The following is a 26,874-nucleotide window of genomic DNA, read 5'->3' on the forward strand; positions in this document are numbered from 1 at the left end:
TCTATATGCCATTGTGGCATGTCTTGGGGTAGCCTGCTGTCAGTCCTAACAACTTTCAGTCCAGAATCCTTTTTGGGTTCCTTTTAGGTTTTCTGTCTCTTTATTGGTATTTCCATTTTGTTCACACATTGTTTTCTTGACTTTCTCTACATTGTCAGTTCTTTGAGCATTTTGAAGATGATAGTTTTATTTTTTATTTTAAATTAAAAAATTTTTTTAAATTAATTTTTATTGGAGTATATAGTTGCTTTACAATGCTGTGTTAGTTTCCACTGTACAGCAAAATGAATCACCTATACATATACATATATCCCCTCTTTTTTGGATTTCCTTCCCATTTAGGTCACCATAGTGCATTAAGTAGAGTTCCTTGTGCTATACAGTATGTTCTCATTAATTACCTATTTTATATATAGTATCAATAGTGTATATGTGTCAATTCCAATCTTCCAATTCCTCCCCCCAACCCCACCAATGTTGTTTTAAAGTCTTTGTCTAATAGATATGCCAGGTGTTTTTCAGGGAGAGTTTTTGTTGTTCCTTTTTTTCCTTTGAGTGGCCCATACTTTCTGTTTCTCAGTATGCCTTGTGACTTTTTTGTTGGAAACTGGACATTTGAATCTAAATATGTGGTAACTCTGGAGATCAGTTTCTCACCTTTCACTAAGTTTTATTATTTTCTGTTATTGTTTTTATTTTATTTTATTCTTTTTTGTTGTAGGCTGTCTCTGTGCTGAGGATCAGGTTGTGTTATAAACTTAAGGTCTTTTCTGAATCTGTTCCTTTCCCTGGGCAAATGTGGTGACTTTCTGTTTTCTCTCATATACGCAGTTGCTTTTGAATGTTTCAGTCTTTAATGTCTGGCTTCTAAAAGGAGAAAAATAGAAAAACAAAGGTTGTGGGGGGGAATGCCCAGGCTCTTTAAAAATATCCTGGAAGTCACCTTAGCCAAAGGGGGAGGGGCTTGCGGCAATGGGGGGATTGCAACAACAATGGCCACTTACCTCTTTGTATGGACCTCTGAGATGAGAAGCAGTAATCAGGGATCAGAGCACAAATCCGATATTTGGAGGGCAGTGTCTTTTTTACCCACTCTTGCTCCTGCAAACTGTGTATAGGTTGCTCCGAGAACAGGTAAACAGCTACCTTCCATGGAGCAGGGTGGTAGGGGATGGGTAGCTGCCACTATGCTAAGAGCTCAAATTGACTGACATTAACAGCAAGGTACAGTCCAAGCCTTCTTCTGAAGTTGAAAGCCTTCAGTAGACTCCAGATTTCCAAATTAGTTATGTCAGACAGATTGTCTAGGTTGGGGGGGCAGATTTCTGTTGCTTTCTACTTTGTCATCTTCCAAAATCCTCTCTTCTATTGTCTTTATTTTTGTCTTCCTTTCTGTTTTGTGTTTCCCTAGAGACTTCTTACTAAATAGTGTTTAAAGCTTGCAGTTGTTATAGTTGTAATCCTGTTATTATTCAGGAACTCTAATGATTTGGTGGTAAGGTGTTGCTACAGGACAAGCATTCAACAGTCCTACAATTAGGTCTTATTCTTCTAGTGTGCCTGAGTTAGGTATTTGCCTTCCCCCATGTTGAAGGCTGGAGGGAGCTGTAGTTTGGTATTGTCCTTCTCCCACATAAAAGGCTAGAGGGTGATATAATAGGTAATTACCTTCCACAGGCTTGTTTGGTTCTGGTAAAATGCCAGTTGGTTAGGCTCTGGTAAAATATTTTCCCTTGAGTTTAGGATTGTTAAAGAGAGCAGAGGGCTCTGGGAGTATTTCAGAATGGTTTCTTTCCCTTCCTCCTGCTTGATGCAGGAGGAAATTTTTCTCCGATCTTCACAGTGAGCAACTGGTATGGCTTTTGGAGATAAAATTTATGGAAGTGTGGTAGTATGCCCCAAACTGGGACTCCTTGGAATTTTAAACTCTCAATCTAGTCCACAGTGAGTCTCCAGCAATTGGCCAATTATAGTTAAAAGTGTTCCAACAGACACTGGCCCAGGGTGTGGGCTTCTGCTCCTGGGCTAGTACTCTTGGTAAACTGTGATAGTCTGGATCCACTTGTTTGTTTCTTTAGTTTTCATGGCAACAGTTTGCCTGCTCTATGACCTAAATTCTTTGATGACTCTAAGAAGAGCTATTGATTTTCGGTTTGTTCAGCTTTTTTTCTTGTAAGGGTGGGAGTGATGATTTCCAAGCGTTTTATGTATCTTATTGGAAACTGGAAGCCCCTCATGCACTTTCTGGAATGCAGGAATGTAGGAGTTCATTGTCAATAATGTTAATGTATTGTCAAAAAAATATATAATTACTTTTTAATATTACCAGTTCTTAAATTATTATCTCAACATGAATTTTAATTATGGTCTGATACTTTGAGGTTTGATTTTATCTAACATATTGGACAAAAGAAGAAAATTTTTATACTCTTGATTTGAAGACAAGATAAATATTTTTACCACCATATTTATGACACATATTTTATTTAGGAAGCTGATGTAAATGTTTGTATATTTCACTTATAGATATTTTACAAAGCCCAGAAATAATTTCTGAATTGGTAATTAAAATTTTTATGTCTATTAATATTTTCAAGTACAGATTTTGAAATTAGAAACTGATTTATGATTAATATAAATTTGTTTATGGTAAAAACTTTTGTCACTAATTAAGAGCAAATATGATTCCTTGTAGAGAATCACCCAGGTATTCTTTAACAAATATCTTCTCCTCTTTTATGTATTCATTTAAATATTTTTGTTTATCATGCATATTATTTGGCAAAGGATACTCTTGAATTGTTCTCCATTTTGATGAGCTGGTATGGTAATTTTTCTTTGTCATTATCTATATGGGTACTGTTTTGTTCTAAAACGCTAAGAGATTTTTGTATCTTATTCTCAAAGAAATAACATGATAAGTTTTCTAGGTAGAATCCATTGTCACTGTAGTTTGCCTGTATTTGTGTGTTTCTATATTTGGTGCTAAATATAATATTTTACTATTAATCCATTATATCTCTATTTAAATACTAGATGATGTGGCTTTAGCTCTAGGTCAAAACCATTGTACTTTTTGAAGTTTATGCAGAGAACATGGGATATTCTTTTTTAGTTAACATAGAGAAATATAAATACCAATTATATTCATTGGGACACAAAAATGTATAAGGGTATACCTTTTCATTTATTGCTTATATCATTTAAAATAAGAACACACTGAAAAAATCAATTTAATCTAAAGAGAATTTAATTTACAATGTTGATATAATTTCCTAATGAAAGTCCTAGATTTTGGTGACTCATTTTAGTTATCAATTCTTAGTCTTTCTTTGGGAAAGTAAAAGCTAATCACCTGATCACTGAGTCATAGGTTTATCTCTCAGGACCAGTCCCAGGCAAAGTGTGGGAAGCCACATTTCAGAGGCATCACTATCCTTGTGTTTTATCTTTCTCCACCTTTTAAATATCCAGTGCTATTTCAGTGAAACACCGAGTTGATTATAGGTTAAATGCATTTTTAGTCTGTTATAGTTATATGAATAATTTACTTTAGCTTATGAATATTTTAAATTTAATATACATAATTATTTTAGTAGCTATTTTTAGGTATTAGGTGCATAATCCCCCAGTTCCTTTATCTGTTCCTTTGTGAAGTAAATGAATCCATTTGTAAGGCTTTTAAAATACATTTATAAAACCCTACATTTTGTTTAAAATATTTATGCCTTCAATTTATATTAAGGAAGAAATTTTAAAAATAAAGAGGAAATCTGTTTATCTTCTGTAGGCCAAATGTAACTGTGTTTGATATAATACTTTAAAATAATTATTTTAAATGCTTCAATATCAATATTAATGCAAATATGCAGAAAACTTGAGTCCCAAATCATGGAATCATTAGGACAAGAGTAGAATTTTAATATCAGCCCTCTATTAAGAACAAATAATTCAACTTTTCCTTTTTGTGTCAAATTAATTCAAATGTATAATTCCAATTTATAGCAAAGCATTAAGCTTTTCTACGTAACAAACCTCATTTTTCATTTTTATATGACCACAGATCTGTAGATAGAAATTTCTTCCTAGTACAGTGCACTCAGTTGTGCAAACTTATCTTTTTAGGGTCAAAGAAGAGCACAAACCACAACCGACACAGTAAGTAAATGTATTAAGAGTTCAGTAGGCTTGACTTCTGTACCTTTGCCACATTCTGCTTTCTGCACCTTGGATGGTATTAGCTTATACTAATACTGGATAGGCTGCAGCTAGTGTGTCTTCTGCTTTTTGACTCTCTGGCTTGTAAGAGAGCTGCCTGCAGCTTCTTACTTCATCTACATACTGACTAGATGTAGTTTTTTGCTGCCTGCTTGTGGACTGGTTAAGTATTCAAACTTAATTTCCCTATATTCTGACTGCCTGGATGATAATTGGAGCTCATATTTCCATTGGCTGTAGCTTTTGTGCCTGTGTATTTTTATTAGTATGGATAAGAAAACATTTGACCATTTGTTTTATTGATTTGGTTATTCAGTCACATTATTTGCTTATTTAAACAGGTGGTTTCCCTTTAGTGGGATCACTGAACTGGTAAATAACGTTCTCCAGCCCCAGCAAAAACAACAAAATGAAAAGGAGCCCCAGACGTAAGTAAGCTGATCTGTACAGACTAAACATTTTCTCTAATAGCATAACATACTGAAGAGTATGTATTAAAATACTGCCCTTGGAATATCATTCCTCAGAAATGAAAATTGTTAGGTTATGAGTTTGATATTTTCACCTTTGATACTTCATATCCCATGGAAATATTAAAAGAAAACAAGGATAATTTATAGGGTAGTAAGAACGAAGAGGTAATTCTCCCCCCAACTTTAGTATAAATTATATAAACTGTATTTATCCAGTAAAATATCTTTCTCCAATAATGCAGTATATTCCAAAGTATATTTCTTTCAAAAATAATTCCAGAAGACATTAAGAGGTATTTACCCCCCAATTCAATCTTTGGTCAAGTAGTTTTGGAAGGGTTCTTTTAAAAAAGGTTAAGAAGGTTTCTTTATTGTTATACTTCTGAGTGTCTAAATATGCTCCAAGGTATTAGAACATACAATATTAACTAAATTTATGTGACTATTGAATCCTGTTTTCACTGAATATTTCATTAGGTTATGAAACATAATTTGGGAAATCCAGCAATTTATTATCACATTGGTCTGAAACATTAAAAAAATGTCAATTCCATTTATTTCAGTTATTAGTAGATTAAAATACACTCTTTAAGAAGTTGTTCATACTTGTATCTTTTTATCTTTGTGCAAGAAATATTATTTATGTTGTAAAGTGCAAGTTTATTGCATAGATTTAAATTCCACACTCCCCATGATAACTGCCATCTTACTCAGGAATGCTCTTACCAGTCAGCCTCTGCACTTCATAAAAGTAGGAATTATGTCTATGGAGTAGATGGTTTGGTTGTATGAATGGGTAGATTGAAAAGTGACATGAGCTCTAGGAGAGAACAAGAATAACTACCAGGAGCCTTAAGATGAAACATTCAGAAAAACATTCACATTTTGCCTTTAATGAAAATAGAAGATAATGTCTTTTTGTTTTGTTATTATTGAGGGTAATCCCTCATCCATTTTATGTTACCTTGTATGAATTTTATTTTAAATTTGGTCAGTGTTTCATTTTCAACTGAAGTAAAACTGTATTGTGATATGCTTCTCCTAATAGCTGATAATGTAGTTCTACGGTTGGAATTGTTGCTGTATTTAAGCCAGTTGAAGTCAAGACCTGTATTTGTCTTGTCTACATTCTATCCTTGACATGTAGCAGAGTGACTGATCCATGGTAGGAACTCAATAAATGCGTCTTCACAACTGATTTTACATGTTTTACCCTTTTATGATGTAAGAATACTGTGTCCCAAGGAATAGAAATAAATTCAATAATCTTTCTCTAATCAGCAAAAATTGTATTAAAATTGCACACAATGTCATTGTTTTGCTGATTTTTCTCTAAGGCACTGAAACATAATAAGGTAGTAAAATCAATAGCAAAATATAATTAGATGCGACTTTGTCTCAATTTTAAATGATGTCAGTTATGTATCTTGTTTGTAGGTTTTAGAAAATAATCAAGATTGTTATGTTATTTAGTAGATTACAGTGGACATTAAATAAAATAAATGTTTTGTTAGTAACTTTAAAAAGTGATCACTAATTATTGAAACAATGACATTTGACTGGGATAAACAAAGATCAAGGCAAATTTGAAAAGCAATAGCTTTATTGCAATAATAAATATAATATAGTTTGCTTTAATTTTTGGCTAGGAAGATTGTAGGAGAAAAGACTAGTACTTTCCGATATTTTAAAAATTAATTCCAGATTAATAACTATTATTTCCATTAATGTTTCTTGGACAACTAATTCATTCTTCTTGTTCTGTGATTTATACAATTAAAAAAATCAGAACTAATAAGCTCTCTTAATAGCTACTTTCTTCATCTTACAATCTTATTGTGCTGAAGGTTTTCTGATATATAATTTTCTAGGAGCTTTCCTTTTATCTTTCTGATCCACAGATCGGGGTACTTCCGAATCTTCTCCTTTAATTCATCTTCTCTTTGATAAGAGTCTAGGACTTCTTATTTCTGAATCACCTCATTTGTTTCTCTCTTTGACTACCATTTGAGAAAGATAACATCCTATCTGCTTAACTTTCTATTCACTCACCTATTAAGTTATTTTGGAGAGTTGAATTCTAAGTATTCATTTTAATTTATAAATGTTAAAAAGTAGGACTTATGCTTTTTATATTCTGTATGAATGTTTTCACAGTAGAATAACTAAGTAAATATTCTATCAGATAGTATTTAAAAATCTAATATTTCATGAACAGTAATTTCATTTTAATGAATTTCTATAAATCCCATGTTGAGATTTTCAAAACTTTAGTAATGAAGGTTCTTTGAGGTCTGTATTTTTGGAATTTGTTTATTTCATAGTTTTTTTTTAATGTAACAGGAATGTAATTTTGAACTTTGAATGTAATGTAATTTTGATTTGGGTAATTCATGTGAAAATATAGGTATAAGTAGAACAATGTATCCAATTTTGGCTTTCCATAAGTACTGAGGCATAGAAAATGGATTGAGCCGATTTTCAGTTGTCAGTTCATTCAATCTTTGCAGAAATTGCTTAATATACAAATTAAATAATTTTAAATTCTTTTCTTTCTTTCACTATTTTTAATTTATTATTTTATTTATATATTTTTGGCTGAGTTGGGTCCCCGTTGCTGCCCGCGGTCTTTCTCCAGCTGTGGAGAGCGGGGGGCCACTCCTTGTCGAGGTGTGCAGGCTTCTCCTTGTGGTGGCCTCTCCCGCTGCGGAGCACAGGCTCTAGGCATGCGGGCTTCAGTAGTTGTGGCTCAGAGGCTCAAGAGCGCAGGCTCAGTAGTTGTGGCGCACGGGCTTAGTTGCTCCGCAGCATGTGGGATCCTCCCGGACCAGGGCTCGAACCCGCGTCCCCTGCACTGGCAGGCGGATTCTCAACCACTGTGCCACCAGGGAAGCCCTTTCACTATTTTTTCACATTAATATTAAAATGAGGGAAAATTGTCTGTAAAGCAATATTTCTAAATTGATAAATTATTGTGTATGTCTTTAAAATATTTATTTGTCATAAAAGTTTTAAATTAAACGTGAGTACATCTTTGACTCTTTTATCTGTATCAGGGATCTGCAAAATATGGCCTGTGGGTCAAATCCTGCCTGCTGCTTGTTTTTGTAAATAAACTTTTATTGGAACACAGTCAAGCTCATTTATTTGTTTATCTATGGCTACTCTCACATCCCTTTGGCAAAATTGAGTAGCTGTGACAGAGATCCTATGATCCACAAGGCTTATAATATCTACTATCTGGACCTTTGCAGAAAAAGTTTGCTTACCTCTGATTTACATCACTGGAAACTTATGTATTTACCTTTATATTTATATTTATAAACTTAAATATATAAGCTTATATATTTAAGATTGTTTAGAACTTTCATTGTATTTGGAGTTTGGTTCTGACAATGTTTCGGAGTGGAACAAACAAAAAACCCAATGAAATAGAATGCAGAGTCCATAAATAGACATTTGCACATGTGAGAACTAAGTATATGATAGATTGCTATCACAGATCAGTGGAAGAAAGGATGGTCTTTTTAATGGTGCTGGGAAAATAGAGTCTCTGTACGCAAAAGATTAAAATTAAGTTCTTGCATCACATCACATATAAAAATAAACTTTAGATCGATTAAAAGCCTAAATGTGAGAGGCAAAATTATAAAGCTATTAGAAGAAACTGTAGAATTTTTTGTGACTGACTCAGGGGTAAGTAAGGATTTTTATTATAGCCAGCCACCAAAACCACGAACCATGCAGGGAGAAACTGATGTATTAGAATGCAACAAAATTAAAGAATTCTGCTGAACAAAGAACAGAATTAGCCCTCATTTGTCAGACTAGGACATTTGCTATGCTCAGCTTATAAAGAATTAACATATAGGCTTTACAGGGTTCTTCTGCAAATCAGCAAAGACAAATAAACAACCCCATAACCCCCCCACCCCGCCCCCGCCCCTCCAGGAAAACCAAGAGAGTTTTGGTAAAGGATGGCATGAATAGGTAGTTCATAGGTAGGGCAGTTCAACTGGCTGAACTTCATTAGGAGTCAGAAAAATGTGAACTTAAAAAAAATAAAACATCAGTTCATATCTACCCAAGCTGCAAAATTTTAAAAATTGAATAATATCATGTATAGGCAAGGATAAGAGAAAACTGGAGCCTTCATACCCTGCTTGCAGGTGTGCTAACTGGGTTAAGCCATTTGGAGGGAAGTTCAGAAATATTTAGTGAACTTGAGTATGTCTATTATATTTCTGTATACATATATGAGAGAAAAACATATGTGTTTATAAATATCTCATTACAGAAATACTACAATTTATTGGAAATATACAGTAATGAATTATTAAGGGCCAACTTATTTATTTACTAATTCTTTTTTTAATTGAAGTATAGTTGATTTACAATATCGTGTTAGTTTCAGGTGTACAGCACAGTGATTCAGTTATATATATAAATCTATTCTTTTTCAGAATAAAGTGCCAACTTTTAAAAAATAAAGGGATGAATAAAATGTAAATAGAGAACATTATACAGCCATTAAAATGTGTAAACTTATAGTTGTTGGAGCTTGGATTCTGCAGCAACATTGAATTTGGATCTGGCTTTACTTACTAGCAGTGTGACTGTAAGTAAAAATAGCTTCTCTGTAGAATAGAATAATAGTAGAATATTTATAATAGTACCTATCTACCTGATACACAATAAGCACCATATGCATTAGCTATTGTTTATTCTATTTAGATTTTAATATAAAAATGTAAAGACTGGTTCCTGAGGGAAGGGAAGTCACATCAGGGAAGGGGAAATAGTTAATTAAAAAGGGAGCCAAGCATGGATCAGTGCAACCAAGCTCATGATCAACTCTATTTTGGATACCTACGGTTTAAAAAAAGAGAAAGAAAGAAAATTTTAAAAAAGGTGTGCATTGTAATCTATCCTAGGAGGAGGCGAGAGCATGTATAAAATATAAATGCCCTATAATGGATGCACCATAGTGAGTCTAAAGGGTGAGTGGCTTTAGCAGAAAGAGGGGAAAGAAGCAGTGCAAAAAATGAGGTTGAAGGGGTGAATGTGTGCGAGAACATTCAAGGCTTTGTATGTCTTCATAAGAAGACTTTTCTTCTTAAAAACAATCAGAAGCCATTAGCGTATTTTAAGCAGTGAGATGACAAGATAATTTTTCTGTAGTACGCAGAAGGGGAGAAGTGTGGATGTGAGTAGCCTAGCCAGGAGGCTAGGTGGGCATTGATGGTAACAAGGCCTATGGTATTGACAGTGGCTTCAGAGACAAGCGGAAGGATTCAAGACACATTTAAGAAATAAAATTGAAAGGACTTAGATTAATTATGCATTTGAAGCAGGGAGATATTTCTAGAATAATTCTAGATTTCAGGCCTGCATAATTAAATGGTGGCACAATTCACTGAAATTGTGCACTGGCAGTAACACTGGCAGGGAATTTAGTTTAATAGGAAAATTAGGAGTTTGCTTTGATACGCACTGAATTCCAACTGGCAATGAGACTTCCAAATAGAGATGTCAAGTAGGCAATTGAATATTGAAGCTGAAGAGAAGTTTGAGCTGAGGATTTACTTTTATAAGTAATTTATATATAGGTGGAAATTGAAGTCTTAGGTGTGGCTATGATTGCCTAAGAAGACAGAATGAAAAGAGAAGAGGCGCCTGAGTCTTGACCTTCAAAGGAGAGAGAAAATGAAAGGCAGATACAGGAAAAAAATCAGGAGAGTGTAATGAAAGCCCAGTGGGCATGTGAACATAATTTCAAGTATTGTTTGAGAACTCAGTAAGATGGAGACTAAAAAAATTGGTCCGTTAGTTTTAGATACAGGGAGATCCTTGGTAAACTTCGTGAGAATTAAGAAGTAGACTGGAAATTAGATTAGATTGATTGAAGAGTGACTGGGGTGAGGAAGCAGAGATAGAATTTGGCCTATTTATAAATGGGAAGGGAAGAAATGCTCTTTTTGGCAAGGAATATAATTTAGCTCCCGAATCTGCCTGTACACCGCCACTTCTACATATGGTAGTTTCTCATTTTATAGGACTGGAAGGATGAATACACAAAATCTCTCTATAAGTCCTCTCTTATCACCTCAAGCTGTTGTAGTCTAGTCCTATCTGAATTTCGGCTTCTCTCTCTCTCTTTGCTCCCTACAGCTGGGAAGATTTGATCCCATTTTACAGCCCTAATAATGCTGTATAGTCTCTGGGATTACTACAGTTGTTATGTAAAAGAGTTTTAAATAGCTCTAATCTAGCACTTTGGGATACATAATTACTAATTTTTCTGCTAATGTGATTGGCCTTCTCCCTGTTTGTGAAATGGGGTTTCTACTTCCCTTGAGGCACTATTTTGTACAGCAATTGACTTAACTAGATTTCTGCTTTTTGTTCCAGTGTGACTTGGTAACTTGCCTAATACTCCAGTGCCTCTAGAACTAAAACAGAACATTACTCTAATTTTCTTCTTCTTTCTCTGTTTCCCAGTGGGGTTCAGCCATGTGCTGAAATTATATATGCCAGAGATCATAAGTGTGTACACAGGTATACAGTAGAAATGTATAATATACCTCACATATAGAAAGATAGTTCTTCTAAATGGTTGAGAGAAGCTATGATGCAGAGTTCATTCAGTGGTCCACTTAAAATCATGCTTGCTCTGTCTGGTACATGTTTATGAGCTTGGGTTTCCTGTAGTGGTGCTTATTTTGTGTTAACAGAGATTCACTTAAACCTGGTGGGAGATCATCAGGGAAAAACAGTATGTTGTCTGAAGTTATAGAAAAAAATTGAGAAAACTGGCACGGCTATTTGAATTTACTAATATTAGGTGTGAAAAAGGAAGTCTGCTTTTGTGGTTAAGTAGGTGAAAGGACTTACATAGATCTATTTTAAATTTACCTACTGACTTTAGGTTAGCACTTTGAAACTAACTTTTTTAAAAGTCAGGCTTATGTGAGGTATAGTTTATTTGCAGTAAAATTCACCTTTAAGGCATACACTTCACTGAATTCTGGAAAACATACACAGTTAAATATCTACCACCATAATCAAGACAGACTATTTCCTTCACCTCCAAACGTTCCTTGTATCCATTTGTAGTTAATCCTCTTGCTCTACTCCAGCCCCTAGCAACCGTTGTTCTGATTTCTGTCCTAATAATTTGCCTCTTTCAGAATGTTATATAAATGAAATCATATCATATAAAAGTGGGCAATCTGCGACCCATAGGCTAAATCTGGCGCACTGCCTGTTTTCAGTGTCCATAAATAATATTTTATTGGAACACAGCTATGCTCATTCATTTATATATTGCCATTGGTTGCTTTCTGGTTCATGCTTTTTAGATTCTATTGAAGGTATGCTTGTCTAATCTAGCTAAGTAGTCTTTGTTTAACCCAAGGCCTCACTTTTTGTCAATGTTTCCATCTAGAAGTTTTATAGTTATAGTCATTTTATTTAGTTCTGTAATCTATTGTTTACAGTTCTGTAATACATTTAGTTAATTTTTGTATAGGTGTGAGGTATGAGTTGAGGTTCATTTTTTTACACATGGATTTCCAGTTACTTTTTTTACACATTAATTTTCCATTGCTTTAAAGGGTTATGCTTTATCATTGAATTACCTTGGCATCTTTTAAAAAAAGTAATGACCATTTAAGTGTTGGACTATTCTGGACTCTGTTCTATTCTGTTCTATTGTATGCGTGTTTATCCTTTGCCAATATTTGATTACCTCTGTAGCTTTTCTAGTTAAGTATTAAAATCAGGTAATGTGAGTCCTTCAATCTTTTTGTTTTTCAAAATATTCTGCCTATTCTGAGAGTTTTGCTTTTCCATACAAATTTTAGATTGAGCTTGTCAATTTGTTTAAAAAATTCTTGCCTAGATTGTGACTGAGATGACATTGAATCAATAGATCAATTTGTAGAGAATTGATATCTTTTTTTTTTTTTAATTTATTTATTTTGGGCTGTGTTGGGTCTTCGTTTCTGTGCAAGGGCTTTCTCTAGTTGCGGCGAGCGGGGGCCACTCTTCATCGCGGTGCGCGGGCCTCTCACTGTCGCGGCCTTCTCTTGTTGCAGAGCACAGGCTCCAGACGCGCAGGCTCAGTAGCTGTGGTGCACGGGCTTAGTTGCTCCGTGGCATGTGGGATCTTCCCAGACCAGGGCTCGAACCTGTGTCCCCTACATTGGCAGGCAGATTCTCAACCACTGCGCCACCAGGGAAGCCCAGAGAATTGATATCTTAACAATATTGAGACTTCTCATTGATGAATACAGTATATTTCTACTATTAATTAGATCTCTCTTTTGATTCTTTTTATTAGTGTTTTATAGTTCTTACCAAAGATAGCCTGCACATATTTTGTTAGATTTATACCTTAGTCTTTTATTTTTTTTGATGCCATTGCAGATTACTTTTTAAAATTTTGATTTCCAACTGTCTATTGCTAGTATATAAAAATACAATTGTTTTTTGTATATTGAGCTTGTATCTTGTGACCTTGCTAAACTCATTTATTTATTATAGGAGTTTTTTTATAGTTTCTTTGGGATTTTATACATAGACAATTATGCCATCTGTGCAGTTTAAAAATTTTCCTTTCCAATCTCTGTGGCTTTAATTTTTATTGTTTTTTCTGGCTTTGATGCATTAGCTAGGATTTCCAGTCCAGTGTTGGTTAAGAGTAGTGAGAGAGGAGAACTTGCTTTGGTCCTGATTTCAGAGGGAAAGCACTCAGTTTTTCAAATACAATATGATGTTAGCTGTAGAGTCTTTTGTGGATACTGTTATTGCATTAAGGAAGTTTCTGTCTATTCCTAGTTTGCTGATTCAGCTGCTTTCTCAGCATATTTTGACATAATCATATGTTTCTTTCCCCTTAATCTGTTAATGTGGTAAATTATATTGCTTGAATTTAGAATGTGGAACCAACCTTGCATTCCCAGGATAAACATCACCTATTTGTGATGTATTATTCTTTAACATATTTCTGGATTTGGCTTGCTAATGTTGGGTTGAGGATTTTTGTACCTTCTCATGAGGAATATTGGTCTATAATTTTCTTTTCTTATTATATTTTTGTATGGTTTTGGTATCAGAGTAATGTTGGCCTTAGGAAATCAGTTAAAGGTTTCTTTCACTTTTACTTTCTGGAAGGGATTATGTAGAATTGGTATTGTTTCTTCCTTAAATATTTTGCAGGATTCATCAATAAAGCCATGGAGAACTGGAGTTTTATTTTTGAAAGATTTTTAAACTATGAGTTAAATTTCTTTAATAGCTTTAGGACTTGTCAGGCTATCTAGTTCTTCTTGAGTGAGGTGTACTTATTTCTGTCTTTCAAGAAGATGGTCTGTTTCTCATGTAAGTTGTAGAATTTTGGGCATAGAGTTGTTTGTAATATTCTCTTATAATCTTTTACATTTAATTTTGTTTAACTGTGGAGTCTGTAGTGATGTTACCTCTATCATTGTTTTAGGTAATTTGCATCTTCTCTCTCTCTTTCTCTCTCTCTCTTCCTTGATCATTCTGGCTGGAAGTTTATCAATTCTATTGTTTCTATTTTAAAAAGAATCAGTTTTTGGTTTCATTGATTTCTTCTCTAATCTTTTAAAATTTCCTTCCTTCTACTTTCTTTGGGTTTAACTTTCCTTTTTCTTTTTTTGAAACTGATTTGAGACTTTTTTCTTTTTGACGTAAGCATTTATTTCTATGTCTAGGTCTGGTTTTCCATAAGATACTTCCAAGGAGTATCATACTCCTGCCTGAAGAACTTACTTCAAATCCCTTGCAGTTAAGGTCTTCCTTTAACATTTCTTTGCCTGAAAAAGCCTTTATTTTGTCTTCATTTTTTTAAGCATAATTTCACTGCATATAGGATCTTGGGTTGATAGGTTTTTTTTTTTTTCTCCTTTCTGTCAGTGCTTTATAAAGATGTCATTCCAAAGTCTTCTAACTTGCATGGTTTCTGAAGAATAATCTTCTGTAATTCTTATCACTGGTTCTTTGTATATAATATGTTATTTTCTCTGGCTGCTTTTATAGTTTTCTCTTTATGTTTGGTTTTTAGCAATTTGACTATGATGTGTGTAAAAGTGTGCATGTGTGTGTGTGTGTGTGGTATTTGTTCTACAAAGGATTCTCTGAAGTTCACGTGTTTGTGATTTGCTGCCTTTCATTAGTTTTGAAAAATTCATGGCCATTATCCCTTCAAGTATTTCCTCTGTTCTGTTTGTTCCGTTTTCTCTTTCTTCATCTTCTGGGACTCCAGTTTTACATGTTAGATCAATTTAGCTCTTGTATGCTTGCTCTCTTTTTTTTTTTTTTCTTTTTGGCCACAGCACACAGCATGCAGGATCAGATCCCTGATTAGGGATCGAACCCATGCCCCCTGCAATGGAAGCACAGAGTCTTAACCACTGGAACACCAGGGAAGTCCCTTGGATGTTCTTTTTTTCCTACACCTTTTTTTTTTCTGTTTTAATGTGGATAATTTTTATTGACTTATTCTCAAGTTTACTGTTCTTTTCCTTAGTTCTTTCAAGCCTACTCATGAGACCATCAAAGGAATTCTTCATCTATGAGGACATATTTTTTATTTCCAGTATTTCCATTTGACTCTTACAGTTTCCATCTTTCTGCTTCAGTACCCTATTTGTTCATGTCTGTCTACCTTTTTTCTCTATATCTTTTATCTAAATCATTTTAAAGTCTGTGTCTGATAATCTTATCATCTTTGTCATCTCTGAATCTACTTGTAGTGATTATCTCTTGACATCGGGTTGTTTATTCCTTGTGATTTTTTTCCCTGAGTCTCATGCTTTTGAGTTGTATTTATGCCTTAAAGTTGGCATGCCTTTTCTGTCAAACTGTCAGTATTGGGGATTAAATCACCAATCAAGTCAAGGGTTCAGACAGGTTTGGATTTTGCTGTTGCCATCATTATCTTTAGTGCACTACTATCTTCAAATTCCTCTAACGTGGGCCACTGTTGCTTTTTGCTTGGGGTGGATGCAGGAGTACTGTAAGGTTTTGTTTTGTTTTGTTTTGTTTTTGTTTTTAATGTTTTGCTACCCCTTCAGCCATTCCTATCCACTTATATCACAGAGGGAGGGGGACTCTCCCCATGTTCTTTCCCATTCCGCAGAGGTAGACAACTGGTGCTTATTTCTTGATCCTACGCTTGTGATGGGGTGGGGTGTTCTGTTGTGTGTGTTCTATCTTCCATCTTTGAACAGGCTTTGTCTACCGAGGCCTCAGGGATGAGGCTTGCTCAAGGATTTTACTCCCTCCTTCCTGTGGAAGCAAATGTGCCTTATATCTCTGAATGGTTTGGGGCAGGAGTTTCCACCCCTCCCTTAGTGATAAAAGGCCTTTAATTTGTGGATAAGATCTTGGTTGAAGATGGTTTCTGTCCCTGTTTCATGGGAAGAGGGTTTTTTTTCAAGCTTTTCCCTAGCTGCAATGGATCTTTACCTTTGCCCTGGGGATGACAGAGTTTACTCCCTTTTCCTGTGGCTTATAGCTTTGGCTTTTTTAGAAGAAATAGTCTCAGAAAATGTGCCTGTGTCCTAGCAGCCACTAGTCAGTCACTTTTGTTATACCTGCATATGTGTACCCCCAAAGGGTTCTTTTTGTTTTCATGCCCTGCTCTCAATATGCCTGATGAATAACCAGTGGAGGTATGTGGAAGAGTGATTGTGAGTGAGTGTGAACTTCCCCTGAGCCTGGGCCCCTAGCTATTCCAAACTGTCATCTTAGCCCACACTTGGCCTTTACAATTTGTTAAAGTTTTAATGAATTTCCTCTTACCTAATTGTAAGAGGAAACACCTCTTTCTCCTGTGTTCTGCCAAAGGAGAAACAGTGTGGCCCATTGCTCTTTGGAAGGGCTTGTTGCTCTTTGGAGTTTAGATTATTTGGTTGCCTTATAACCTCAACTCTGTGAAGGGCTCAAAACAAGTTATGATATTTTAGATTATTTAGCCTTTTGTCCTTTCTAGGATGGGAGTGACATTATTTACAGCTTTGTAAATCCTAAACATTAGTTCTGATTAGGAACTTTGATTTATAAATCAAAATTATAGTTCTAAATATTTTACATTATCCTTTATAAAGACAATGGAAGTGAGAAGTTTTATCACTATTTATTTTTAACTAGAAAAAATAAAGACCTTACTTTTATTTGTACAGCCTTATTTGGTAGGCTTCTAATATTTCATAGTGTCTTTGCAGCCAACTAATGTCGAGACTATTGAATAGATTTAAACAGTTAGTGAGACCACTCATCCAATGTTTTCCCCTCTGTTTGGATTCTTAAGATCATTCCAATTGATATTCTGTCTCAATGATTCGAAGTTCATAGGTTTTGGTTTCACTGTGTAAGTCAAATCAGTCTTTTTGTGAAGCTAAACTGTTGAAAAATAACATTGTAAATATTTTACGGTATATGATTGAAAATATATTGCAAATGGTTGGTAGAAATTTTACAATTACAGTTCAAAGAAGTATCTTAATTGTATTGTTTCTTAAATTAGCATGTGTATCAGAAGGCAGAACTAGCTACAACACTTTTATGATGTGATGTGCCATAAAAGATGTTATTCTATAAACAGAAAATTAAATTTTTATTCTGTATTCTCCTATGGATTTTTTTGGATATAAAATTGTGTCCACAGATTGTGGTAATTATTTTTTTTTTGAGACATCAGGAAACCAAATTTTTCTTATCTGTGTTCTCTGCAGAAAACTTCATCAGCAGTTTGAAATGTATAAGGAGCAGGTAAAGAAGATGGGAGAAGAATCACAGCAGCAGCAAGAACAGAAAGGTGATGCTCCAACCTGTGGTATCTGCCACAAAACAAAGTTTGCTGATGGATGTGGCCATAACTGTTCATATTGCCAAACAAAGTTCTGTGCTCGTTGTGGAGGTCGAGTGTCATTACGCTCAAACAAGGTACAGAATGAAAATTACACTTCATAATTCTCTTATACTTAAGCTTATCTTGAATAAAATAGACAACTGAAATTAATATTCAGGTTAATCAATGAATAAGAACCTTCCCTAGTATCTTCAATTCAGATAAAATAATTTAAAAAATTTTTCCTCTGAATTAAAAAGGTATTTGTCTCTTATGATTTTGTTTAGAATCATAGGGTCTTAGACTTTCAAAGATGAAGAGAATTTAGAGATCAATTGGCGTAACTCCTTATTTTATAGGTGTAGAAAACTCAGATCCAGAGACACTAAAATTCATCTTAAAGTCACACAACTGATTAATGTTTGGGTTGTGTCACAGCTTTTTCGATTACTTCACATAATTTTATAAACTTGGTAGATCTGCTCTTCCTTTGGCTTCCGTTTTCTTTCTTTTTGAAAGAGGCTCTTTATGGCTTTGAGATTCTGTGTTTCATAATTTTATAGCTTTTGAGGCTACTTTACTCTTTATTTTTGTTTTAACATTAATGAAATAAACATTAGTCTATGGATTTAAAGAAGAAATGTTAAGGCTGTGTTTCACACCTGTACTAGATTTTTGTAGTTTATCCATCCAATTTAGGGAATATATTAATATTTCCCAAAGAATGCTATGCTGAAATTAGTAAAAGCAGTATTTTAAATTGTTGTCTCACTAAGTTCTTTTTAATTTGTATTTATCTCCTTCGTAGTATTTTATCATTTAATTCTTAGGTAGCTCAAAACTATGAAGCTGATGTCTTTACATACATTACTTAGACACAATTATGGGAATTTGTTCCCCTTTGTGATTTCATTTCTCCATTGTCTCATTGTTTCCCTTTTCTCATTGTTTTGTTTTGCCCAGAACTAATAACTTTATTTTTCCTTATCTTTCTCCCTGGTTTACCTGATTATTTTTCTTTTCCTTGACTAGTTGCATTGGCTAGAAACTCCAGTGTAATTCTGATTGGAAGTGATGAGAGAAGCTATCCCTATTTTGTTCTTATCTTGGAGAGAAAGCATTCAGTCTTTCACTATTAAGTATTATGTTAGCTATGAGCTCTTCATAGATGTTGTCTATTATTAATTTGCTGAGAGTTTTTGTTTGTTTGTTTGTTTACCTCAGGAATAGATGTTGGATTTTGTGAAATACTTTTTCTCCATCCATTGAGATTGATTATATGTTTTTTGTTAATATGGTGAACTACATTGATTGATTTTGAAATGTTAAACCGACTCTGTATTCCTGGAATAAAACCCATTTGGTTATGATGGATTATATCTTTTACATATTAATGGATTTGATTAGATAAAATTTTGTTTACAATTTTTGCTTCTGTGTTCATGAGGGTTGATATTTGTAGTTTTCTTTTCTTGCAGTGTCTTTCTTTGATTTTCTTATTAGAGTAATGCTGGCCAGATAGAATGAGTTGGGCAGTATTTCCTCCTCTCCAATGTTTTAGTAGAGTTTCTGCAGAATTAGTATAATTTATCCTTTAATGTTTTGAAGCCATCTGGGCATACAGTTTTATTTTGGGGGGAAAGTTTTTAAGTACAGTTTTAATTTCTTTAATACATATAGAGTTGTTCAGGTTATCTATTTTTTTCTTGAATGAGCTTTGGTAATTTGTATCTTTCAAGGAATTTGTTCAGTTCCTCATAAGTTATTGAATTTATTAGCATCTTGTTCACAGTATTCCATTCTCATTCTTTTAATATCTGTATAATCTGTAGTGATGCTAGCTCTTTCATTCCTGATATTGGTAATTTACATCTTCTGTCTTTTTCCCTGCTTAGTCTGACAGATATTTATCAATTTTATTGATCTTATCAAAGAACCAGCTTTTTGTTTTATTGATTTTTAAAATTGTTGATTTCATCTTTGATCTTTATTATTTCTTTTCTTTTGCTAACTGTAATTAATTGTCTCTTCTTTTTCTGGTTTCTTAAGGTGGAAGCTGAGGCCATTGCTTTCAGTTGTTCCTTCTTTTCTAATATAGGCATCATGTGCCATCAATTTCCCCTAAGTACTGCTTCAGTGACATCCCCAAAATTCTGATATGCTGTCTTTTCATTTTCATTCAGTTGAAATACTTCCTAATTTTACTTTTCATCTTTGACCTATGAATAACTTAGAAGTATGTTATTTATTTTTTAAATATTGGGGGTGGATTCCAGAGATCTTTCTGTTAATGATTTTTAATTTAATTCGGTTGTGGTCCTGGATATACTTTGTTTGCCTTGAATCCTTTGAAATGTACTGAAACTTATTTTATGGCCCAGAATATGGTTTATTTTGACAAATGTTCTGTGTGTACTTGAAGAGGGTGTATATTCTGCTATTTTTTGACAGTGTTTTTAAATGTCCAATAGGTCAAGTTGTTTAATAGAGTTGTTCAAGTCTACTGTATCCTTGTTGATTTTCTACCTATTTATTCTATCAATTAATTATTATTCTATCAATTATTTATTCTATCAATTATTGAAATATATAACTATACTTGGATTTGTCCATTTCTTTTTACAGTTTTATTGGCTTTTGCTTTATGTATTTTAAAGTTCTATTTTTAGGTGCATAAACATTTAGCATTATTACATCTTATTAAATAATTGGCCCCTTTATAATTATTAAGTGACTTTATTCCTGGTAATATTCTTTGCTCTGAAATCTGTTTTGTCTAATCGTACTATAATCATTCCAACTTTCTATTGGGTAGTAGTAACATTGTTTATGTTTCCTGTTCTTTTACTTTAAACTAATTTGTGTCTTCATATTTGAAGTACTTTTCTTATAGGCATCATATAATTGGGTATTGCTTTGTTAGCCAATCTGACAATCCCTGCCTTTCAATTGGGTGTTTAGGTAATTTATATTTAATGTGATTGCTGATATGGTTAAGTTTGATTATATCATTTTGCTCTTTTTCTACTTTTACCATCTGATCTTTATTTCTTCTTTAGTCTCCTTTTGGATTAATCAAGTACTTTTTTGATTCAGTTTTATCTGCTTTGTTAGCTCATTAGCTTTGTTGACTCTTTGTTTTGTAGCTTTGTTGGCTCTTTGTTTTGTTATTTTATTAATTGCTTAAGGATTTGTAATATACATCTTTAAATGATCACAGTCAACCTGAACTGATATTATACCATTTGGTGTATAGTATAGTATAAGAATTTACAATAGTGTACTTCCATTTCTACCCTTCTGGACTTATATTATTGGTATCATATAGCTTACTTTTACCTGTTTTATAAATCCCACAATACACTGTTTGTTTGTTTTTTGTTTGAAAGGCTTATGTTTTAAGGAGTTTTAAATAATAAAGAAACATTATGTATTAACTTGTGTTGTTACCATTTCTGGTAGTGTTCATTTCTTTTTGTAAATCTATATTTCTGCCTGGTATCATATTTCATCTGCCTGAAAGATTTCCTTCAATATTTGCTATAGTACGAGTCTGCTAGTGATGAATGCTTTCAACTTTTTATGCTAAAATTTTTGCCCTTGTTTTTTTAAAAAGCTATTTTTGCTTGGTATAGAATTCTAGTTTAACAGTTATTTTCTTTCAATATTTTAAATATTTTTGCTTCATTGCCTTCTCCCTTTCACTGTTTCCAATTAGAATTGTAATACCATTCTCATCTTTATCTCTCTGTATATAAAATGTGTCTTTTTTGTCTGATTGCTTTTACGATATCCTTTTGATCACTGGTTACGTGCAATTTAATTATGATATTTCTTTGTTAATTTTCTTCATGTTTGTTGTGTTTGGAGTTTTTTTGAGCTTTTTGGATCTATGTGTTTATAGTTTTCATAGGCTGTATAGAATGTTGTTAATTTTTTCTTCATATATTTTTACTGGCCCATCCTATCTCTCTTCTTCAGGGAGTCCTGTTACCCATACACTAGGCTGCTTGAAGTTGTCCTACAGCTCACTTATGTTCTTTTTTATTAAATCAAATTTTAATTTTCTCTATTTTCATTTTGTTTGTTTTATTTCTATGCCTCAGGTTTACTAATCTTTTCTTCTACAGTGTCAAATCTGCTGTTAATACCATTCAGTGTATTTTTTCACCTCAGACATTATAGTTTTCATGTCTAGAATTTCAATTTTAGACATTTTTATATCTTCCACAGTCTAGTTAACTTTTTGAACATGTAGAATACACACTCTGTAATAATTGTTTTGAAGTTCTCCTATGCTCATTTTAACATCTTTGTCAGTGTTGGGTTGGTTTTGACTGATTATTCTCATTATGGTATGTGTTTTCCTGACTCTTTACATGCCTAGTATCTTATGTTGAATATCAGGCATTCAAAATTTTACTTTGTTGTGTGCTAGATATTTTTTCATTCCTATAACTCTCCTTGAGCTTTGTTCTGGAATGCAGTTAAGTTACATGGAAACAATTTAACTTTTGTATCTTGCTTTTGTGATTTGTTAGGTGGATCTGGAACAGTGCTCAGTTTAGCGCTAATTATTCTCTTCTACAGAGGCAAGGCTTTCCTGAGTACTTTAACCAATACCCCATGATTATGAGTTTTCTTATCTAGCTGGTAGGAACATCTACTGTTTTCTCTAATCCTTTCAGATGATTTTTTTTCCCCACTCCTGGGTATTTAATCATATTCATGCTCACTGATCATTACTAAGTTGAACACTTGAAGGGTCTCTCTGTAGATCTCTGGAGTTTTCTTTCTCTGTTCACCTTTCTCCTCTCTGATAACTTGTTCAATGAAAGCTAGCTGTGTTGGCCTCCTCAGGCTTAGTTTGTTCTCTTCAACTTAGGATGTCTGCCAAAGTGAGTTTCAGCTGCTCTGTATTACTCTGCTGCCTGGAAAGCCTCTCAAAACAGTAACCTGGGGCAATTTTAGAGCTTATCTTGTTTGTTTCCCATATTTCAGCTGGCCATTTTTGCCTGATGTCCATTGTCTTGAATACCATTCTTCATACATTTTGCCTATTTTTTTTTTGTTTGCTTGTTTCAGGCAGATGAAGGAATCTAGCCCTTGCTATCCCATTTAGGCCACAAGCAGAAGTCTGTAATGACATCTGAATATAGTTTGCTTAAAAATATATTTTCTGGTTTCTAACATATGGTCTCTTTATGCTGAGCAAAGTTCTAGTCAATAAGTTAAGTACAGTGAAAAACTGGAACACCCCTTGAACATTTTTTGTATTGTAATCAACTATAAAACTCTATATATTGTGGATTAACCTGATGTGGATGATTTATGGAAGAAGAAAAGAAGCAGAGAGAGCAACCCCCACATTTCTCATATTTTTTCTTAGATCTGAGGGAAATGTTAGGGACTAAACATAAAAAATAATTTTCATTCATAGTTTACTTGGGAAAGCATTCCTTTTATATGTATATACATATATATATATGGCCTATATTCTAAATGAAAAGAATAATGCGTTTAGGGGCTTCCCTGGTGGCGCAGTGGTTGAGAGTCCGCCTGCCAATGCAGGGGACGCGGGTTCGTGCCCCAGTCCGGGAAGATCCCACATGCCACGGAGCAACTGGGCCCGTGAGCCACAATTACTGAGCCTGCGCGTCTGGAGCCTGTGCTCCGCAACAAGAGAGGGAGTGATAATGAGAGGCCCGCGCACCGCGATGAAGAGTGGCCTCCGCTTGCCACAACTAGAGAAAGCCCTCGCACAGAAACGAAGACCCAACACAGCCATAAATAAATTAATTAATTAAAAATTTAAAAAAAAAAAAAAAAAAAGAATAATGCGTTTAATTTCTCTTTTCAAATTGGATTTTCCTACATATACTCAGTTGCCTTATGTACTACAAGAAGGCTTTTGCTCATAATAGATACTGAACACATGTTTTTTTAATTTAATTTTATTTTTTTATACAGTAGGTCTTTATTAGTTATCTGTTTTATACATATTAGTGTATATATGTCAATCCCAATCTCCCAGTTCATCCCACCCCCCCCACCCCCACTTTCCCCCCTTGGTGTCCATACATTTGCTGAACACAGTTTTTGATTTATCATAGCTCCAAAGGATTAAGCTCAGTGCCTTTTGGTAAGATTATTTTTATGAAGTAGAATAATGACAATATAAATATTTTATAGCTTAAAATTTAATTATAAAGGAATTTAAAAATTATTTTAGTAATCTCCTAAGAGAACAAGATAAAATAATCTTTTGTTTTAATTTTAAGGGTCTTTCACGTGCAGCCATCCTTAACAATTAACTCTTCTGAGGTGTATTTAGGATACAGAGAGAATAAATGAAGTGCAGGACTATGGAGTACCAGTATAATAAGATTTTATGAAATATTGCTTTCATTTATTTTCTTAAGATGATACTCCATAATAAATTAAAGCTATATATTTAGTTAAATTGAAAAATAATGACTCTCTAAGGGAGATATTATTTTGTAATCATGGAATAGAGACTCTAGTGGTAAAGACATTAAAAATAATTTACAGTCAGGATTATTTTAAGCTTCAAAGTGTGGCAACATTAATTTTTTGTTTCTTTTACTTTTTGGGAAAAATAAATTACCATCTCTCAATGGATAATCTAATTTTGAAAAAATAAAGAATATACGTTTTTTAGAATTATAGTGTTTAATTTGCAAATGTAATGCGTATGGATTCTTTCACTATAAATTATCAGATTTGAAGCAGAATGAATGATACCTTTAGTATGGTTGTAAAAGAAAGTGATTCTTAAGAAAGTCCCTTAAAATATATTGATATATGTGTGTTCAGTATATCAGATGGTAAGTCTTTTAAAAAAAAAATTCAAGTCACTGTAATTACCGGCAAGTCTGTAGTTAGTGTGCTTGTATAATATATAATCAGTTCCCATACCCCAAATCAAACACATCATGTATGGATTTTCTGTTAGATTTTTATGAAATCACTGCATTCCAGTATATTGGTAAAAATTTGACATTCTCTAGGAACAGGGTGACTTACGTTGAGACAACTAGGAGAACCAAGTTTTGTTCCTGCCCTGGTGTTACATGACTCTTGTTGACATATCACTTCATGTCTTAGTGCTTCTGTTTTAAAATCTGTAAAATGACAGCATCAATTTAAATGATTTCTAAGGTCTCTTCTGGGCTTCACATTTTATGATTTTTAAATTAATACTAGATTATTCATGTAATCCTTGAAAAGGAATATCAGATATTTCTACTGCTTAAAGAATTTATAAAAGGAATTGAGAAGCTTCATTAATTCTGTTACGTCAGTATGTCTAGTATATTGTGTGTTAAGCTTTGGCAGTGGTCTTGAAAGTGTACCCTGATGTGGAAGGAAGGTTTTTTGGAGAGGAGACGGGTGTGAATAACTTCAAGGGCACATGTTTCCATATGTATTCTTTCATTCTTTTCTTAAAATTGATCTACCTGAAAACACTTTTCTGTTTTGTAAATTTTTCTTTCCAACTCACTTTTATAAGTGGGTGGCTTCTACTCTTCAAAATAAAAGCATGCTCCTCAACCATACCTAATCTGAATTTTGGTCTTTATATAATATATTGCCTCAGGATGTAAAAATCTCTGGGGCACCAGGCAAAGTGACAAGGAGAGTTGCCGCTGAAGGAGAGCTGTCTTGAAGGAGAGATTCATGAGGGCAAAGCAGTGACAAGTTTTGTAAGAAACATGGAACGAGGGAGCAAGTTATTTCATTCAGGCAACAGACTTTTGGCGAGACTCTGGTGCCTCATCTCTCTTTTTCAGAATTGGAATTTTGAGATGATTATCATGGTGACCCATAATAACACATTTATATGAATTTAAAAATGAAGTTGGACTCTTTTTGATATAAAGTCAGATTTGTGTGATGATTTGGCAATGTGGACTAGTTTGCCAAATAGGTTATAAAGTAGACATTTTCTGTGTATTGAATGAGGTAAATCTGCAGCTCCAAGCTTTGATAAAAATATAATTAAATCACACCTACAATACACAATATATCTGAAGATGTATCCTTTCAACTATTTAAACTTAAAATTTAAACGCTATCTTAAAAATGTGCGAGGGGTACCTGGTTTTAGAGATTTGAGAGAAGAGAAAAAATATTTATAGACTACTGATATATAACAGGTGCAAGGTATTCTTGGTTATTGGCAGACGTGCTTTTGAGAGTTGTCTTTGGTATCTCTTTGCTCCTAACCTCTTGGTGGAAAGTATACTGCTCAGTACCTAATGTCCTCATCAATAGATAAAGTGAGCTCCTTATCATTAGACAAGATGAGCACCAGGTTAAATAGATTTTACTTAGTATATATGGAGAAGATTAGTAATAGCATATGAAATGAGTTCTGATCATAATAGGAGACTATATAGACTTTAATAAATAGAGGAATTCAGGGTATTACCAGAACTTTAGGATGGTAAAGCAGACACTAGGTAGTGGAGCACAGTGGAAATAGAATCGCAGGTAATTGTGAGAGGACAGTTAGACACAGTCATGAATTTCTCTTTCCTCACCCAATAAATCTCATCTAATTTATTTTAAAGCATCCCCAACAAAAATACTTAACTTCAAACATAAGCAAAAACAAATGAAGTCCTATCTGAAGCAATTTTTTTTTAAGTTAAAAATAATTCTGGGGCTTCCCTGGTGGCGCAGTGGTTGAGAGTCCACCTGCTGATGCAGGGGACGCGGGTTCGTGCCCCCGTCCAGGAAGATCCCACGTGCCGCGGAGCGGCTGGGCCTGTGAGCCATGGCTGCTGAGCCTGCGCATCTGGAGCCTGTGCTCCACAACGGGAGAGGCCACAACAGTGAGAGGCCCGCATACCGCAAAAAAAATAAAAATAAAAAAAATAATAATTCTGATCCATGAAAAGGACATGAGGGCACTCAAGGAAAAATTTGGAGGTAACAGATATGTCTGTTACTTGATTGTGGTGATGGTTTCCTGGATATATTCATAAGTTCAAACTCATCAAATTGTATACAAAAATATATGCAGTTTTAATATATCTATATAAATAAATAAATGGTTCAATTAAAAGAAAAAGGACATAAGCTTCTTCTTTTGAAGTCTTGTCTTTTAAACTCCCTTTCAATAAATATATTAAAATGCCACTGACTCTCACTTAGGCCAGAACAGACTATGTATTTCCTATTGCTGGAACAACACCCAGATCTACTTCTATAATTTTCAGCTTTTTGAATTGCACCACTATATGCTATATCACCTAAACTAGAAAGCCAGGAATC

At 33.9% G+C, this 26,874-nt stretch overlaps 1 protein-coding gene across 2 annotated transcripts in view; it reads left to right on the forward strand.

Moving 5' to 3' along the window:
* RIMS2 (regulating synaptic membrane exocytosis 2) overlaps window positions 1–26,874 on the forward strand; it is a 583,562-nt gene that overhangs the window by 104,112 nt on the left and 452,576 nt on the right. For both annotated transcript variants that reach the window (XM_007465316.1, XM_007465315.1), the window contains exon 2: window positions 17,456–17,666. In XM_007465316.1, the coding sequence (XP_007465378.1) occupies window positions 17,456–17,666 (211 nt within the window). The remainder of the gene's footprint in view (window positions 1–17,455; window positions 17,667–26,874) is intronic.

This window comes from Lipotes vexillifer, unplaced genomic scaffold (assembly GCF_000442215.2).
Source record: "Lipotes vexillifer unplaced genomic scaffold, Lipotes_vexillifer_v1.1 scaffold1586, whole genome shotgun sequence".
Taxonomy (NCBI): Eukaryota; Metazoa; Chordata; class Mammalia; order Artiodactyla; family Lipotidae; genus Lipotes; species Lipotes vexillifer.